This window comes from Coturnix japonica, unplaced genomic scaffold (assembly GCF_054131305.1).
Source record: "Coturnix japonica strain WE unplaced genomic scaffold, WE-NBRP24 Scf045, whole genome shotgun sequence".
In the NCBI taxonomy this organism is placed as follows: domain Eukaryota; kingdom Metazoa; phylum Chordata; class Aves; order Galliformes; family Phasianidae; genus Coturnix; species Coturnix japonica.
The window spans coordinates 2,028,385-2,047,840 of record NW_028188948.1 but is presented as its reverse complement, the minus strand read 5'-3'; the positions used below and the strand labels follow the sequence as shown (position 1 = coordinate 2,047,840).

The 19,456-nt window shown below is 46.6% G+C and overlaps 1 protein-coding gene across 3 annotated transcripts; it reads right to left on the bottom strand.

Moving 5' to 3' along the window:
- Positions 1-491: 491 nt before the first annotated feature.
- Positions 492-17,640, bottom strand: LOC146752452 (uncharacterized). 3 transcript variants are annotated; one of them, XR_014940609.1, is made up of 7 exons: positions 17,506-17,640; positions 16,902-16,985; positions 15,378-15,524; positions 14,524-14,633; positions 11,393-11,504; positions 1,029-4,365; positions 492-897 (listed from the first exon to the last, which is right to left on the bottom strand). XR_014940609.1 is itself a non-coding variant. In XM_085531809.1 (4 exons), the coding sequence occupies exons 1-3, from the start codon at positions 17,144-17,146 to the stop codon at positions 14,612-14,614; spliced, it is 414 nt and encodes a 137-aa protein (XP_085387935.1). In that variant the 5' UTR covers positions 17,147-17,640; the 3' UTR covers positions 5,440-11,504; positions 14,524-14,611. The 3 variants fall into 3 exon arrangements, 1 of the variants encoding a protein (XP_085387935.1); XR_014940608.1 differs by having other exon boundaries at positions 492-4,365; XM_085531809.1 differs by lacking the exons at positions 492-897; positions 1,029-4,365 and having other exon boundaries at positions 5,440-11,504; positions 16,902-17,640.
- Positions 17,641-19,456: the final 1,816 nt, after the last annotated feature.

Genomic DNA, 19,456 nt, shown 5'->3' with positions numbered 1-19,456 from the left:
CCCATCCCAGCACCGTTCTTCCAGGCAGTGCTCCAAGTGCTCCTGCTGTTGCTAGCACTCATAGAGGTTTCCCATGGAGCTCCATGGCACACAGGACCTGGCCCCCGCACACAGCTGTACAACCCCACTCCATTGCACAGCCCTGCACACAAACATGGGCAGCTCCTCTCTTGCACACAGCCACATGCCTGCTCATACTTGTATGACCCCAGCCATTTGAATAACACTGTGCACACACATTGATGTGCAACCCTGTCCTTCTGTCTACCCATGTGCATGGGCATCTATGTGTGCCACCATGCCTCCTTTGCACACCCAGGTGCCCACACAACATTCCATGCCCTTGTACTGATACTTGCTGCTACTCCTTCCCAGGCTGAAGATTCTGCACTTGCTTTTGTTAAACCTCTTCACGTTTATTGGTGCCCAGCTCTCCAGTCTGTCCAGGTCTTGCTGAATGGCAGCACAGACTTCAGGTGTGCCAGCCATTCTTCCCAGCTTTGTATCATAGGCGTACTTACAGAGCATGGACACTATCCCCTCCTCAAGGTCATCAGTGAAGATACTGAACAAGATCAGACACAGCACCAAGCCCTGGGGAACACTGCAGGCCACAGGTCTCCAAATGGACTCTGTGCTGTGATGCCATTATAGAAGGCTGCAGGGTTGGTTGAGCATGACTTTTCCTCGGTGAATCCAAGCTGCATACTGCTGATAAACTTCTTCCTTTCCAATTGCTCGCAGAAGGCATCCAGACCAAACTGTTCCAGCACCTTTCCAGGGACAGAGGTGAAACTGACTGCCGTGCAGTTTACCAGATCCTCCTCCTGCTCCTTTCTGAAGACTGCAGAGTCACAGGCTCTCCTCCAGCTTTCAGGCACTTCTCTTCTCCAAGACCTGTCAAAGATGACAGAGTTTGGCAATTACCTCTGCCAGCTCCCTCCGCACATGTGGATGCATCCCATCAGAGTCTATGGATTTGTGCACACTGATCCCACCCAGATGCTCCCAGATCACCCCGTCCTCACCCAGAGGAAAGCTCTCCATTTCCCAGGCTTTCTCTCTTCCCTCCAGGGTCCAGGAGTCCCAAGGGGCAGTCTTTGAAGTGAAAACCAAAGTAAAGAAGGCATTCAGCATCTCCACCATCTCAGCATCACCCATTTCCAGGACACCCCCCTTCCCTATTTCCTACCTTTAGGGATGAACCAATCCTGAGCTCCAAAGAAGCGCTATTTAAATACTGCCCAGCTCTCATGGCTAGGAATGGATTTCAAGTAAGACTCATAGTCATAACGTGGTGTTGAGTGACCTGCAGTAAGCATTGTTACTGCTAGAAATGACCTGCAGTCTCAAGGAAAGGTAAACAAACCCATGCTAGGTATTACACTGAATCGCATCAGTGCAAAGGGCTTTATGACAGATTGCTTTTGTGTCAGCATCTATCAGATATCAGATGGGTCCCTTGGCTCATTTCCCACTTTGTTAGGAATTTGGAAGCACCGTGGAGGAGCTACATGCAAATCACAGTCAGTTTGACTAAATGGGGTGACAGAAGAGATGGTGTCACTGTGCAGGGAGCACCAGAAAGCCAGGATGACCTGAAAAAACTCTGAACGCAATTGTGAAGTGTAACAGATCCAAGGACTGATATCAGTCACAACCCACAGCTGCAACAAACCATATAGATGTTCTGCTTCTGCCTTTGTAGCTCTACGGACAGACAGACCGTACAAATGTGTGGTGCTCACGGGTACGTCTCAGAAAACCAGTGGTGGAGGAGCACATTTGGCTGCAACATCCATCCTGCTTCCCTCGAGATGTCGGTCTCCAGCAGGCGGCGCTGTGATTCAACTTTTGCCACCTTTTTCCTGGGTGCTTTACTTTAATGTGCTCCAAGTGATCAGTGCTATTCCAAGAGACTGAGAGAGATTTCTCATCAGGAAATTAAGGACTGGTTAGATTGGTTCCCTTGATCCACAGTCTTTGCACCATTCAGTGCACTGCAGAACTAATGAATGGCTGCATGAAGTAGATGCAGTGAAAGCTAAATTACAGCTTTAGATGGAAAAGAATGGGAGTAGCTGCTGTCCCCAAAGTTGTGGCCCTTATTCAAGTGCATGAGCCCTTTTCTCCTTTAATAACAGAGGCTTCCCAGATGTTGAAGCCTATGTGATCTGAAACGACCTGGTAGTCGAGCAGTAGTCATTTTGAGATGCTAGATGCCTTGGTTTGAAAGGATTGATACATTGTGAAAGGTTCACATTTTGTCCTGTTGCATTTCATAGAGGATCCTCCTTGGGGAAGGAGCAGTGATGCTTAACTGAACTGACATAGGGCTGGGAACTGATTTCTCTGCAGGTGGAGGTAAGGCTTCCTGCAGTGCTTTTCTCTTTGTTAGAATCAATTGCCCATACAGAAGTCACTGTCTGCTTCTGTTCTGTAGCACTAACTGACCAAAGTATCAGACAGTTCAGACAAAACATACCTCTAAGTGCTAGACATAAAGTGGACTGCAAACCTACAGCATGCTTTCTGTCACTCTGTCTCCTTAGTTGCAGACTGTGGTCTCTGGGGAATTATTGATGGGCAGGCAGGTGTTCATTCTCTGTGCATCCCACCACTGATGTATGGCCATCTGCCTCCTGCTGTGGTGCTGGCAGCAATGTGCAGCAACAGGGCAAAATCTCCAGAGAGCCCTCTCCATCCTACTTGCCAGTCCCTGTGACCAAGTCACAAGCCTGGAAATCAAAATACATACTGTCTGCCACTCAACTTCAAATGTGTTGGGCTTGAATCGCCCAGCAGAGACCTCACCTCACAAAATCCCCCCTGAGTGCCACCAGCCAAGCAGGACAGTGAAGAGGCACATGCACAGAGCTCTGAGTCCATCTACTGCTGACTTTGGCCAAAAATGAGGCAGGCACTCTGGACACTGGCAAGGTAGGCCTGCTGGTTCCTCCCAGCAAATGAAATGACAGATCCCTCCTGGCTGAGTCCCACAGCTTCTTTTCAGCATCCAGGTCACGGGGACAGGAGCCCAAGTGGCTCTCTGCTCGAGTGAGGATGCCAGTCAGGAAGTCAGCCATTCCATCTGAAGCAAGATGAAACAAACAGTCGGGTTGTGTGGCACAAAACTCTCTAAAATAATTGCAGATGGACCTCAGTGTTCACATTAAGCTGATACTGCACCGAGTTCTGTCAAATGAAAGAGAAATGTGATGGTTTCTCCCAAAGAATTGCTTGCTTCCCCAGGCAGGCGCACTGGAAGACCCAGAACACTGAACTTTATTTTAAGTACCCAAGCACGAAGCTTACTTCTCTCCTCTGCCAAGGGAACAACCACTTCAAAGCACCTCTGGAGAGATCACTCAGGTCAACCAGTACTGGCAGCAAGGTTATCACTTGTGATTTCAGCACGTGTTTGTTTCTTTGTTTAATAGGTACAAAGTGTAAAAGGAAGATTTCTGCCTTTACCTGGAAATGGTTGGGAATATTGTCATTTCTTTACTGTTTAGACTGTTAATGTGTTAAATGTTTGGTGCTCACTTGGGTACATCTCTGCCTGCAGTCATTCCTGCAGCACCAAAGGCCACCCAGACCTCCATGCCCACCTCTGGGGATGCTGGAGTGGTTGCAGTGAACCAAGAGCTGCAGCTCCTCCAGACTGAATGTCTCCAGCACCATCGTTGCTGTCAACGTCTCTGTGGCCTTGTGTTGTTCTCGTGGAAGGAGATGGTCATGTACTGTACAATGGCTGTGTTAACTGGGGGCACTGGGCAGTACTGGTGCCACTGGGAGGCTATTGAAGGACGCAGACAGCACTGTGGTGGCTCCAGGCAGTACTGGGGGATACAGAGTTTGCACAAAGAGAGTCTAGACAATACTGGGAAGCAATGGGAGCTTACTGGGGAACTGCAAGGAGCACGAGCGGACACTGGAGAGCTCTGGACAGCACTTGTGGTGTTGGAGGACGTTCAGGAAGTACCCAGGTGGCACATATTAAGCTCATTCATTTCCTGTTCTCCAGCATCTCACGCAAGGTATTAAATGACCCACTTTTTTCACGGGGGAGACTTTCCCCTTGGGGCTGACTTCCCCCCACCCCAGCGCTGCTCTGCTCTCCCCTGGCTCTATGTTGATGCATTCCCACCTGATGCTGTCACTCAGTGACACACTGGCCACCAACAGACTCACTGTGGGTCCTGAGGATGGCTGGGGGTGGCACCACTGCACGTCGCACGAGGGGAAACAGAGGCAACAAGGTGAGCCAAGCGCTGCAGGGCAGAAGTTTGGCAGGATGTCACAGCGGGCACGGGGATGGCTTTTGCTCTGAGTGCTGCTGAGTCAAAGCCAAGCGTTTCTTTCCTGGAATGAAAGGCTTTTTGTCAAACTCAAAGTGTCCTCATTTCCCCCCTCATCTTCCACTTCTCCCTCTCCTTTCCTCCCCCTCCAGCTTCTGGGGGCAGACAGCTGAGGGGGTCCCACTCTGCAACCCTTTAGCCCCTTTTCTTACCCCAAATGGGGACAGGAGCAAAGGCCTCCCATGCCCCTCCCACACTTCCCAAGCTTCTGCTTTTTGCTGCCTTTTTAGCCCCAAATGAGTCACTCGGGGATTTTTTTTTTGGGGGGGGGGGGGGCTATTTCTTCACTGAGCAAGTAGAGGGGGTCTCCTATGTGATGCTGAGGGGTTGGATGCACATGGGTGCTGCAGCAGCCCCCAGTCCTGCTGCTGTCCCTATTATCCCTTATTTACAGGTGATTCCATACGGGTGGACCCCAGCCAAGCTGAGGACAGGGGACAGACCCTAGAAACTGGTTCTCATCAGCAGAGTGATGCTGGGTACTCAGGACAATCCCCAGGCCTACAAGGCGGGGAGACACCAGTGGCTCTGTCCCTATTTGTCCTAAAGAGTCACCAGGAAGAGGATGGAACAAGGCATCAAGCTAGGGATCAATTCTAGGGATGGCAGCGGTGGGGGGTAAAGGGACAGCAATGAACTGAGACCCACCAGCAGCCAGGGCACAGCAACATGGTGGCAGTAATGTCCCCAAAGCCCTGGGGGCTCTGGAAAACCCAGCACAGTCATTCAGTGCTGTGCCTCAAAACTCCTGTGTGTTCCGGTAAGGAAAGAGTCCATGGCACACGCATGAGACCAGCCACACACAGCACTTCCCTTGAGTGGGGATGAGTCATCCTCAGCCTTCATCCCCAGCCCAGTAACACTGCACAGCACTGCACTCTTCCTTCCGGGGCCTCCACAAGACCTGAGTTTGGGTTGCGGAAAAGCAGGAATTGTCCCTGCATCCCAGTGGCATCCCGCTGCATCATGTCAGTGCTCCCACAGCCCAGGGCTACTGAGCAGTGCTGCATCCAAAAAGCCATAGCCAAATGAATGCATTTCATCCTGACTTGCGGAATAAAACTCTATAATCCAGAGATGGGTTATAAAGCAGGTATGTTTATTCCAGTGCCGGGTGCAAGGGGGATAGCTCCACCAAACTTGCACACCAACTTGTAAAATCGTGACACAGATATAGGTACATCTAATACATAGTCAATGATTTCTCAGAATTCTAATACATAGTCAGTAGTTCTCGGAATTCTGATACATATTCAGTAGGTCTTTAGCATGAAGACCCCCTCTTGTTCTTATCAGGGGGATGAAACTCCTCTTCTGGTAGTTTACAAGTAGTTATTCTCCTCCTTGCCTGATGTCGTCCGTGAGGTCTCACTCCTTAGCTGCATCCTCTTTGCTCTCCTATGCCCCTTGTTTCTTTTACTTGTAAAATTTAACTATCCTTTACTTGTTTCTATAAACTAGCTTTAAGTTTCCCTCTTTTAGTCCCCCTTTATTCCATATTCCAACAGAGCATCAGTTTCCTGCTTCACTGTACAATCCCCACTTGGTATGTTATTCCTTATTTTGCATGGCAGAGTTCCTTCTTATTTCCCCTGATGGAGGTGGGACCTTCCTCCGTCAGCTCCACCAAAGAGCTCCCTGGCTCCAAGGAGCTTTGAAACCTCCCCAGCCACTGCATTGACAAGGAGGGAAGGTTTGGACCTGGCTGCTCCTCACGCAACCTGTGAAACCCCACTTATTGTATGCCATAGAGAGGCTATGTGAAAGCAGGGGGAAGGCAGCCTTGTTCCCAATTCAGTCAATAGCCATTTCAGCACAGACCACAGTGGGATAAGGACATGGGTCACTGCAGTTAAATTCTTCTTTCCTTTTTGAAGGTTGGGCTGCAATTTATTTAACAAGGAGAACCAGAGAAAGAAGCAGAAGAGGCAGGACAGCAGCAGAAGAATCAGGGCAAGCTGGAAAGGGACGAGGAAAGCAGAGATGCTCTTATCTAACTACATGTCTACAAGACGAACTGCAAATGCAAGCAGTAGGAAAGGCTCCAAGGAAGTGACGGGGGAGTAAGACGGGAAGCAGTTTGTTTTCCCCAACCAAAATCAAACCCCGTGCATTTAGTACAGATGTTTTCAGAGTATCTTGTAGAAAAGGAACCACTCCTTTTCCCTAGCAACAACAAAGATGCAACATGGGGAGGTGTAACCCCAGGCTGACTGGTTCCAAACCTGAACGTGACACGGGGAAAAGAACTGCAGGCTATAAATTAGGCTAAGTGATAACGAGATAAAATTCAGAGATTAAGAGAAATGAAAAAAACAGCATAAGTAAAAAACAACAACAACAAAATAACAATTCAACAACAACTGAAACAAACAAAGGAATACAGATCAAACAAAGGATAAGGAAAAGAATGCACTCCCATGGTGATGCAGAGATGACAACAGAGCCAGAAAAAGGCTAAGATATCACCAACAATACAAGGGAAGAGGAATAGGTAGCTACAGGGCATGCTGCTACCTCCACCAGAGAAGGTAAGGCTAGATACTGGGAAATGAATCTCAGAAGTGACAAGAGGAAAAGAAAAAGAAAAGAGAGAAAGAAAGAAAGAAAAAAAAAAAACAGACTGGAAGGAGAGGAACACAGGCAGGAAACATAAAGTAGCAGGACACAAGCACTGGCAGGAGACACGAACTGACCGGAGGCATACACTGGCAGGTAACAAACACAAACAAAAAAAAAAAGAAAAAATAAAATAAAAAAAACACAACAGTACGGAAAAACAATAAGCAACAACACTAAGAAAAATCAATGAGGAAAAACTCTGAGGAAATGTACGAAGGGAAAGCACTAGGGAAAAGTAGTATCAAAGACAGAATGCAGACATGCAAACAGAGTCTCGAGGACACAAAAAGTAATACATCCATGCCAGGGAGGAGGAATGGGTAGCTACAGGGCATGCTGCTGCCTCAACCAGAGATGCTACATCAGGGTGACAAGCCCAGATTGGGTCTCCGGATGACATTTAGAACAAAACATATCTTTGTAGGAATGCAAAGCATCTGCAGTCATGCCAAGAAGGAGGTAAGGGATGGATTTAAGCAGCCATGAGAGTAAACAGAGAAGTATTATAAGACAGAAAGAAAAAACACACTGGCAGGAGACAAACACGCAATAGCAGGAAACACATACTGGCAGGAGACAGAATGGCAGGACACACAAAGAGGAAACGAAAGAAAAAAAATATCAAAAATCACTAAGGAAAATAAAGGAACAGGAAAGACAAAGAGGCAACAATAATGAAACAAGGACCATGGAAAGTAAAGTAAAAGGAGCACTATAAAAAATCAAACAGGGGAAAACGAAACATGGAAGGAAAACAGAGCAAAGCAAAAAAAGGTCTAGAAATGCAAGAGTAAAGCAAATCACCTGAACACAAGATCATGTCAAAGCAAAGAGTCCATATCAAAGAAACAATAAAAAAGCTCACCAGTGCTGAGCACTGGAAAGAAACAAAGAACACTCAAAAACAAGGGCAGGTAAAGATTCAAAAGAAAAACTAAAGAGCAAAGATAAAACAAAAAAGAGAAATGAAAGCTGAAGAACTAAGAAGCCAAGGTAAAGAAAGCAAAATGGCTTGAAATACTGAGTAACAAAAAGGAATACCGCATAGTGAAGGATAAAAGAATGCCAAGACTGGAAAAGGAAAAAAAAATAAAGGAATCCACAGATATGAAAAAAAAAAACCAAAACTCAAAAGCAATCCATGGCAAAATAGACGGAGCAGCAAAGCAAGACATGAAAAATAAAAAGGGCAAAAGGCAACGGTAAAGGCAATGGCAAAACAAAATGGCATAGGACACAAGGCAAAGGCAAAGGCAAAAGCAAAAGCAAACTGCCAAAGGCAAAGGCAACAGGCAAATGCAACAGGCCAAAGCAAATGGCAGAGGGAAAAGACAAAATGCAACGGCAAAGCTATAAGGCAAGGGCAAAAGAAAAAGGCAACGGGCAAACGGAAGGTCAAAAGCCAAGGGCTGAGGCAAAAGGCAAAGGGAAAATACAAAACACAAGGGCAGATGCACCCACCAAGGCCAACGGGAAAATGTAATATGTATGCAAAAGGCAAAGACAAATGTAAAATGCAATAGGTAAAAGGCAATAAACAAAAGGAAAATGGTACGTGGCATAGATCAAAAGGCCAAGGCAATAGGGAAATGAAAAAGGAAAATTGAAAGAGTAAAGGAAAAGGCAAATTGCATACGACAGAAGGCAACGGGAAATGACAAAATAAAAACTGAAAATGCAAAGACAACGGGTAAAAGCTAATGGAAAGAGCAAAAGACAAAGCATAAAGGAAAAGGCGAAAGGCAAAAGAAAAATGCACAGACAAAAGGTAAGTGGCAGATTCCAAAAGGCAAAGGCAAAAGCTAAGTGGGACAGTTAGTACAAAAGGCAAAGGCAAAAGGGAACTGAAAATGGCAAAATGACAAAGCAAAGGAAAAAGGCAAATGGCACAGGAGAGAAGGCAAAGGCAAAAGCCAAAAGGAAAACTGAAAATGCAAAGGCAACTTGTCAATGCAAATGGCTATGGCTAAAGACAGTGCATAACAACAAAGGCAAAAGAAAAAGCAAAAGGCAAAGGCAAAAGGAAAATTGCAGAGGACAAAAGACAAAGGCAAAAGGGAAATGCAAAAGGTAAAGTGAAAAAGCTAATGCCAAAGGTAAAGGAAAACGGCAAATGACATAGGACAAAAGGAAAACACCAAAAGCAAAATGCAAAATTCAAAGGCAAAGGGCAAAAGCAAATGGCAGTGCGAAAAGCAAAAACCTGAGGGCAAATTCAACAGAGGAAAGGCAAAAGGTAAGTGACATAGAAGAAAAGGCAAAGGTAAAAGGGGTATGCAAAAGGTATCATCAAAATCATTTTGATGGGGTGCTCAGAGACAAAGTGTAGTGGAGGGCTGTTAGAGTTAGGCTAGTACGGTTAGGTTGTGGGTGGACTTGATGATCCTTAATGCCTTTTCCAACCTGAGCAATTCTATGATTCTATGAGATTTAACACCACAGTCCTTGTGGCAGCTGTGATGGAACTTGCAGTGTCTCTGGCTTCCCCACAATCACTTTCTCCAGGCAGATTCTTAGGCCCTGCAACTTCTTGAAAACCAAGTACACACCTCTGTCCAGCTTCCGCACCAGCTCCTGCAGTGACATCTCTGACAGCTTGCTCCTCAAAGGAAAAACCAAGCAGGTGGTTGAGTCACCACCCCTGCATGTGTTTAAGAACCATTTGGATGTGGTGCTCAGGGACATGATTTGGCAGCAGGTTGTCAGGTTTAGGGTACGTTTGGTCAGGTTATGGTTGGACTTGACCATCTTTAAGGTCTTTTCCAACCTGAGCAATTCTATGACTCTATGATCCCTATCAAAGCTGACCTTCTGCAGTTTCTATAATCACTCTGCACTCTGCAAAATGTTACTCTCTGCATCCTTCTGCCTTCCAAGGCTAAGTACAGAAGCCTATCTGCCAACCAGTAGTCTTTGCTGGGCTGGTTGCTGAAATTACCCACCAACAATGAAGAGCCAAAAATACAAAGAGAAGTACATCAGCTGAATTAGTCACACTTTAGACTACCAGATGCTACTAAGATCTAAACTACCTGAGCCGCCACGGGAACACTTCTTCAAGCTACACTATCATCTACTGCAGCTAGGAATTATGCTCTGTGTTCCTAAGCCTATTTCTTCAGCTGATTGGAAAGAATGCTTTAATCACCAGCACAATATCAAGAGCTTGGTGTTCCAGTTACGTGTAGTAAAACTCGCTCTTAACAGAGACATCTTGAACTATTCTGGAAGCCACCCATTGGTTCCTGTCGTCAGGAAAGATCAAATGAAATCCAATAAGCCTGCACTCTCAGCCTGTGCTTTCAAGTCACATGACAGGATCCACTAAAGTGGGATGCGAGAATGACACGAGTCCTCCGGCAGTCAGAAGCTTCATTTTAAAAATAACCACATTTCTCTGAGGCTGTAACAGCAAGTGAAATGGGCTCCCCCCCACGCCCCTGCTCACACAAGTAACCTGCTGCTGGTCGGGGTCCTGATTGGCAGGGAGCTGCAAAAAGTGCTGCCCCACACCACTCCGAGGCTGCCTTCATCAGCACAGGGCAGCACTAAGCCCAGCACCAGGCAGGGCAACTTGCACAGCACGCACCAGGCTGTGGCTGGCTCAGCTTCCATGCCGCTGTGCCTGCAGTCCCACTGACCCCAGGCTGCAGCGGGCGCTGTGTCATCACAAGACTGAGTGACAACGAGGCATATTCCCTGTGGGCTCTGCCCCATAAATGCCATCACACAACCTGGTACTCTGAAGTTTACATGGGTTAATACCTTGGGAGCCCTCTCTTCAAAGAGCTAGTTCTACAAGTCTGAGTCCCACAAAGGGTGGGCGACGATGACAATCAGCAGTGTGGAAGATACCCTATCCTAAGCACGATCATTCCCCTAAGACGTTCAAATTAGTGCTGCACAACCCTACTTAATTTTCTGTATTCATCTCTGTATTGATCTCACGTGGGTCAAGATAACACAGTGAGCACCTGCAACGAGTCTAGACCGAGCAAAACTTTTGATGGAGGGAGCAAAGAGGTCAAGACAAGATGATGTAGTGCGATGCATTCAAAGCAGCTGGCCAAGCAAAAGCTATGTGCATGCATTTCCAAGCTGAGCACGCACCTGGAGTTGGGACACTATCACTCATTGTCAGAAAAGAATTCCTGAGTACCCTCCTAAAGAAAGCTATACACCGACATGACTGGAGTCTGTTTACATTAATTAGCCCTCTTTACATTTTGATATGCACCATTTACTACTCCAAAGTTGCACATCCCTTTGCCTTTCCATCTGAAGGGCTTTGAAAAAGTCTCTGAAATAGAAATTCCATGACTGCTGTAATACACTTGGGCAGGTACCTGGACTTCCATCCTGAGACATCCAATGCCTTTTACGGAAATAACGATTACTCAAGGACTTACCCCACTAAATTCACACTCAGTTTTACACCACTGGTTTTTAGTCTGATAGGTAGGAGGCAGCAAAAGGCAGCGAGAGGCAGCTATTCAGCAATCCCAGGAAGTCAGCTGGGCTCTAGGGAGACAAGAAGGGCAGTAAGGTGACAAACAACCATTGCCATTCATCCTTCTTCACAGATCTTAACATCTTTATTTCCTCCTCTCCTTCACACTCTCCCTTTGTCCAGAGGCCAGCAAGTCCTCTCTGATGGCCTGAACTGCTCAGCAAAATGGAAATCAGACAAACTGTTCTCTACTCTGGGAGAGTTCCAAATCTTTTAATCTGGGGCGAAACACGGGTGCTTCACAATATTTTTCCAACCCTTAAAACCACTATCATTCTTTATGTGTGTATTACCCATCTTTACGTTTATCAACAGTTCCTGAAGATCCTAGAGAAAAGAACCAAGAGACATTCCTCCTTATTTCTCCTATCTCCTGGCCACTACTTTGTGCTCCTCCATAACAATCAAACACTACTGGCATATTCATTATCCTTTCTATTCTTAAAATAACAAGTACTTCTACTTGAGGGTTTTGGTTTTGATCTTCATTTCCCCATGCAATTCATTTGAAAATTAGCGATGGACAATCCTCAAGCTTTTGAGAGGTTTGAGCTGGTTATGAGAAGCATCCAGAAGCTCAGAGGCTTAGCCAAAGCTAATCTGGGCATTTCCAAAGCACAAAGCTCCACACAGAGGCACAGAAACTAGGTGGCTCAGGACTCCTACCACCACTTGGCTCGCCCCTCTCAACACTGCTCCCTCACCAAACATCCAGGACTGGTTTTTATTACGTCCTTGCCAAAGAGAACACAAGATACTCAAGCACACCTTGTGCCATATATACTCCGCAAAGCTATAAACATGTTTTTAAGTCCTACAGGAAACAGAGAAACTTAAAACATATGCCTGAGGCCCCTGTTAAGCAGTAACTGTTTGCTGAATTTGGGCTCACAATAGGATTCCAACTTATCACATCCAAAGCCTTAACGTCCCTACCAAAAAGCATCTACTTCATCAAACACAGAAGGAGGAAGGTCGCAGCAACATACACCACACACCAGCCATGCTCATAAGGACAGGTAACTCTTCTGTGACAGATTCATCAAAACCTTACTGGATTAGCCTTGCTATCACCTGCAACTAGTTCTAAACACTGTTTTGAGGGGTCAGTTCCCAAACTCTGCCAAAAGGCCACATACCATCATGAGATCAGGTACACCTGAGGCAACCACGCCACTAAGGCTCCTCTGCTAAACTGAAGCAGTCCCCAGTGATGGTTAAGAAAAAAATAAAAATAAAAAAATGCAGAGTTCCAAACACAAACACTTCTCTCAGTATCCCAACACCTCTGCCTTGTCCATCACTGGCCTGCAGGACTAAAGTCAAAGCAGTGCAAACCACAATCCCAGTGAAGTAGCTGGATGCTCTGTTTCATCTTCTCACAAGGTTAGCAGATCAGAGATCAACGAATGCAGGCTAAGCACAAGTTGCTCACAGAGAACAGGGGCTCTGCTATCACCAGCACCCGCTATACATCAAGAAGGAATGTGTGCTGTGGCATTCATTTTCCTTGACACAACTAGGAGTTCCCCATGACTGTCAGCACTGGAAGGAAAGCAGGCTGAAGAGAAAAACAAATAAATACAGACAGGACAGAAAAGCAGGGAGAACAAAGGACGGGGACTGATCTTGAACTAAATAAATTAGAGAACAGCCTCAAAAGGAATAATGGACAAGTCTGAAATGGTGATTGCTATAGAAAATTCCAGAGTATTCCTCTTGGTTTTTGTTGTTGTTGTTGCTGATTTTTTGTTTGTTTGTTTGTTTTTAAAAAGGACAACACGTAAAGAAATCAGGATGGATATGATTTGAAAACTCTTTTCAAGTGGCCTGGCATCTAAGGGCAAACTGAAGACTACACAGAACACCAATAGAAAAAGAGAGAACTAACAGCCTAGGGGGGTGCCACAGAGAAACTGGGAAGCGACCAAGTCTCTGCTCAGAGAACAACTGCTGGGTGAGGTAGAAAGCTGATGGTGATACCTTCTGCCAAGGAGGAGGAGAAGGATGAGGAAGGATGGCATCTGCAGCACAGGCACACACACCAGCGGTATAGCCTAGCTCAGAGCTACAATGCCAAAGTAATTAGAAGGTTTTATTTAACAGCTCTGTAAGGGACGATTCAACTACTTCAAGCTCCAGCAAGCTGCTAGTGACTGATAAACCAAGACTTCTCAGCGACCTCAAAAGCTGACAGCCTTTCAAAAAATAAACTGATTGTATGCTTTTTGAGATGGTTTGTTCAATCTACAGAAATTAATCCAGCAGGCAGCCCAATGGTCAAATTCTGTGCTGCCAGTAGAGCCTTTTCATGAGCATTAGGACCATCCCCGGTTACAGAGCTAGCACAGCACTGGCAGAAAATACAGTCACCTAGGAGAATAGAAAAAAAAAGAAGCAGCTTACCCTAACCTTATCTAACTCCTCTCCCAAATTTAGTAGCTATGAGTGCCATTAAAAATGCCATTAAAAAATTGGGGGAAAATTCATCAGGTAATTCCACGAAGGGCCACCCAAAAGCAAACAGCCTTTAAGCTGCAGCAGCTCAGGGCCAGGCCAGAAGTAAGAATTTTGTTTATATTGTTCATGACATAAGAAACTTTTGCCTGGTGGTAACAACAGTCCATTCCCATTGTGTCCCTCTGTGTTATGAATACTGCAATTGGCCTTCTGAAAGCCTCCTGGATGAATCCACCAAAAGCAAGGAAGCACCCTGCACTTACTCTGAAGACAGAAAGAAAGCAAGGTTCATGGAAACAGGCACACAAGGCTCGCAACCAGACACTGTGCTCCAAATCATGACAGAGATAGGACTACCACAGTGCCAGAACATGATTTACCACTAAAGGAAACATCCGGGAGCACATTCACAACTTCAGCTCAAGCTGTAACGGCTCAGCATGTTTAGCTTTCTTATCTTTCAGCTGGAAAACAAGATACTCCCAAACATCAGCCAGCAAGAACTTGGATGAGCCTGCCCTCTGGTTTTTACGATGACAGACATCATTACTGCCGCCTCTGACACCTTACCAGGAGATGCTTCCATTTATTAGCCTGGACTTGATTCCTTCCACCAGCAGCTGCTCCTAAACTGACCTCGATTCATACAGTGATGCCATCAACTTCTAGCATGAGCTGACCTGCCAGAGAGAAGAGAAAGCAGGATAGAAACAAACACTGACATAGTATGTTCTAAAATTCTTGAACAAGCACAAGAGACAAAACAGGAGATAAACGCATCCGCAGCAACACCCCAGTTCATAAAGAAATGGAAATCTAGCCTGGCCTCAGCAGCCCTTATATATTTCTTACACATTTGATGAAGCCGACTGCAGTTTGAACCAGGAGAATTCACAGTCTCTTGCAAATGTCACCATAAAGGAGAACATGACGCAGCAAATTAAGGAAAAAAAAAAAAAAAAAAAAAAAAGCAATACAAAGAAAAATAAAGAAAAAAGCAAGCCAAAGACCAGGGAATCTAAGTATAAAAAAACCCAGAAAAAAAAAAAAAAACCCAGAAAAAACAACCACATACTATCTGTAGCAGCAGAAAGACTAGCACAATATTACAAAGGCAAGGAAAGAATGGCTCACCCACCTCTGAGGATGGAAGTGCACAGAACAAACTCCACAGAGGAGAAATCAACAGAAAAAAATCCCACCCAAGGGCAGTCAGCCCCCTGAAATGAGCTGTAAGAGAGGTGCAGCCAGGCTCCACCCCTTCAAGTCAAAAGAAGGAAAGACAAGAAAAAAATTATAAAAATAAATAAATGAATAAGACATAGAAAACACCAAATAGGAAAGAAAACCATAGCACTGCAACGCAAAAAAATATCACAGCACAGCAAAGCACAGATGACAAAAAAAAAACAAGGAAAACGCACCTCCCTGACATGACATCTTGCCTCCTAAGCAGGTCACGGTGTCCCTCACTCAGGTGCAGAGCAGGAAGGAAGCTGAGACCCTGTTGGATCATTGCTGTGCACTCCCATCTAAAAGGTCCATATGCTCCTTGGGAAGCACAATGCCACCTGTGGAAAAGAGAAAGCAGGAACATGACATGCAGGTGGCTATCATCCAGCAGAAGGCCAGATCCTTCCATCTGTTATCCACTCCTCTTTTAGTCCTAACAAAGCTTTGAGAAAACAGAAACAGTAGAGCTTAGCAGAAGGTCTCAGGGAAACATCAGTAGAAACTGTCAGGAGGACAACTGGCATCGCGTGGACACAAACAGGCTGTTGGTGCAAGGAAGGAAATGGCACCTGAGCATTTCACCAGACAGGTTCCCTCCTCTCTGTCTTCCTGCAAAGATACAAGGATAAAAGCCTCATTTCCTCTGAGCAACAATTGGGAACAAATCAGAAAATTATTCATTCAAAGGCACTTCCAGGAGATATACAACAGAATCCTTCCCAGTTACACGAGCTTACGCTGTGGCCTTTGGGAAAAAAAGCTGCCTTTGTGGTCCTGGGTCCTGAGGGCTCCTTTTCATCACCTGTTGGGCACAGCACGAGAGCTCTTCTTGTACAAATCTATGCCCTGTGAACCTTTCTCCATCCCAACACAAAGTCCAACCTAGAGCTGTGGTGCAGACACCGGATGCAGACCAGAGCAGTAAAACAACAGAAGAGGGGAAAAGCAGATACAGGTAAAACAACTTAAGAAGAGGAAAAGAGCAGAAAAGAAGAAAGGATAAAGGTAAGAAAGAAGGACAGAAGATCGAAAGTGCAATAGATGAAAGGACTGGACATGAGCAGGAAAGGAGCAGATGCAGAGCTACATCAAGGTGTGGCTTCACTCTGTCCCTGTCCACCACTGGCGACATCCCCCACTGACAAGGATGCTGCTGCCCCAGCAGCTGATGGGTTGTGTCCTGGGGCTGTGTTCCATGCAGAGCCTCTAAAGCCTGCTACAGAACCCCAGTTCCCTGCCACTTCTTTGGAAATACTGTCATTTCTATTACTCATCGCTTTGTTTGATAAGCTATTAAATGCTTTGTGTTCCCTCTGCTACATCTCTGCTTGCAGTCATTTGCACAGTGTCAAAGGTAGGATGGGGCACCACAGATGGCAGTGTTCCACAGCTGCCACCAGCAGCCCCAGCTAGCTCCTCCACACCTGAGGTGTGAGTGGCTGTGAGGGGAATGTCTCTGTGGAAGTGCAGCTCATTCCTCCCCTCTGATGGGGGCAGAAGGCATGAGACAAAAGAGGAAGGCAGAAAGCATCTGCATTTCCCTCATGGCTCTTTTTTTCTGTGTTACTGCAGGAAATTAACTGAGCCACTGTGCCTCTCTGTTATGGCTAGCTCTACAGCTCTGCCACTGTCTTTATACTCAGGTGTTCCTGTGTGTAATGCTCCACACTTGGACCCTGCAGAGCCCAAAGGCCTCCTTGGCTGCTGTTACTCACCTGGAGATTGAGGGTGCTGGGTCTCCACTCTGTACCTGCTTCCAGGTGTCACTTGCAAGACACTGCGAGTCCACCTGGTTGGAACTGAAGTCAATGAACACAAATGTGAAAGAAATAGGAATGGATTCTTTCATTTCACAGGCTTTAATCTTCATTGAAAGATGTTCTGCTGTGGAGCACAGCTGGAAGCACTTCATATGTGCAAAAAAGGGGGAGAGCCTGGTTGCTGCCCTCCCTAATCTCATGTTAGAGCTGGCTGTCTAAGAGAAAGTCTCTATTTGGAGATCTGCTCCATAGCAACATTTTGTGAATCCTGTTCTTCAGAAAAGTGTATTTGGGATTTTTTGTTTAGATTTGTGTTGGGTTTTTTTTTCAGAAATTCCTTTTTTTGGATACTAGCTCGAGTCCTTCACCATTCTTTGGAAAATTAAAACAGAGTAAAGCAGCTGTATCAGCTCCTGCCTTCCACTACAGTTACCATTTGAGGTTATGGTTAACGGTTGAACTGGAGAGTCTGAGTGCTGCCACAAGGCCCTGGCTGTGCCAGGCCCCTTTCCAGCCTGGGCCCCAAAGCAGCCCCGACTGTGCTGGGTTCCCCTCTCACCTGGGCCCTGCAGTGGCCTCAACTGTGCTGGGTCCCTCTCCAGTCTGGGCCCTGAGCTGGCCCCAGCTGTGCCTGGTCCTCCTCCATCCTGGGCCCCAAGGCCCTGCCTCTGCCTGCTCCCCCTCTGCTCTGGGCCCTGAGCTGGCCCTAACTGTGCCAGGCCCCCCTCTGGCACAGGCCCTGCCTCAAGCCCCGCCCCCTGTGGGCAGCACTGCTAGTGCCTGGTTTTTTGCTCTCTTAGCTCTACTTTCCCTGTTCTCTTCACAAATGCATTCAGGTCCCCCAGGATGACGGGCACTGATACTGCTGCATTCTTCCTGAACAAACTTTCTGAACAGCTCAGCTTTTTCTACAGAGCAGCGTGCCTTTGGAAGTGCTTGGAGGATGTAAACTAACAGCAAGAGAACACTGAGCTCTTTTGGGTCTTTCTAGGAATGGCAAAGAGACAGGAGAGTGTGCCCAGCCTCGTGTGGTTGCTTGTATGCAGAAATCCCTGTCATGGTTGTCAACATCTGTGGTGTTCTGCTTTAAGGCACGAGTGTGTGACAAGAAGCCTACAGTTACCAATTTAGAGGAGGTAATTAATTGTAACAGTTCCCCTTTCTTCTTCCCTCTACACTTGGGTTATGGAGTTCTCCTTTGCGATGTGCCAGTGTAATACCTCTGAGCCACAGCACTGCTGCGTTTAGCAAAGCTCATGGCAACAGGCTTTGGACAACCTCAGAGCTTTGTAGATGAGGATAAGATATCCGATGATAAGAGAGAGAAAATGAATAAGATACAAGGTAAGTGTTGTTTATTCCTTCTAGTCAGCACGCCATCCCTAAATCTTCCATGCTATGACTTTTATCTTGACAGTGATGATCCCTTAACCTCACACCTTCAGCACAACACATTCTGTGGAGATTCCCACCAGTGACAAAGTATTAGTGCCGCTTTTCTGCCTATTTCTTATTTGTCTTTATTTTCTGGAATATGGGGATTTCTTTCATTGCCCACAAACACTGCCCAGTTCAGGAGGAAACAGGGACGAGAGTCATGAGCAAGGGCAGAATGGTTTCTCTGTTACTGAATGGAATGACAGTGTTTTCTGCATGTGGACTTGCCATAGTGCTTCTTACAAGGCCTAACAGTGGGATGAAATGTGCCCGGAAGCAGGTGTGTTTTTTAGGAAGGCAAAAGAGAAATGCAAATAATGCTAAGGGCGGCAACGAAGATGATCAGAAGGCTGGAGCACCTTTCCTACGAGGACAGGTTGAGGGAACTGGGCTTGTTTTGCTTGGAGAAAAGAAGGCTTCTGGGAGACCTCACTGCGGCCTTGTAGTATTTGAAGGGAGCATATGAACAGGAGGGCCTCCTTTCTGCAGCTCAGCTCTGTTTTGGGGCTGCAGGAGGGACGTTGGCTATGGGAAAGAGGACCTGGCTGGTGACAAGAAGGCAGCAGAATGACTTTTGGGGTCCCTGCCCTTCCACTGGGGGAGGGCAGGGCCTGAGATCCCCACATCCTCCTGCCATAGCCAGGGATGGGGGTACGTCACACCCAGCACTTCCCTTTTGGACAGGCCAACCATTATCTAAGGGGAAGAAGCCATGCTGAGCCGGCAGGAAGGTTTGAAACAAGTGAGAGCCCTGGGATGATGGTCAGCAAGAGACTGCCCACCTCCAGTTGGTTGCCTGTGCCGTGGAAAGGAGCTGGAAGCCACTTTACCTTTCCTGCCCTTGGAAAGAGGTGGCAAAGTCTCATCTTTTTTTGGCTTCCATGCCCCAGAGAAGCTCCCGGAGGACTTGCGGTGTATCAGGGGCGGCAGTTTGGGGACCAATTCCATTTGAAACCTGTAAGGGAGGAGAGGGCAGTGAGCGGCGTGACGCAGTGCAACAGCAATCCTTGCTGCTCTCTCTGCTTGTTTGCTCACAGGCACGTTTTCATGCTGCATGAAGGCTTTCTAAAGCT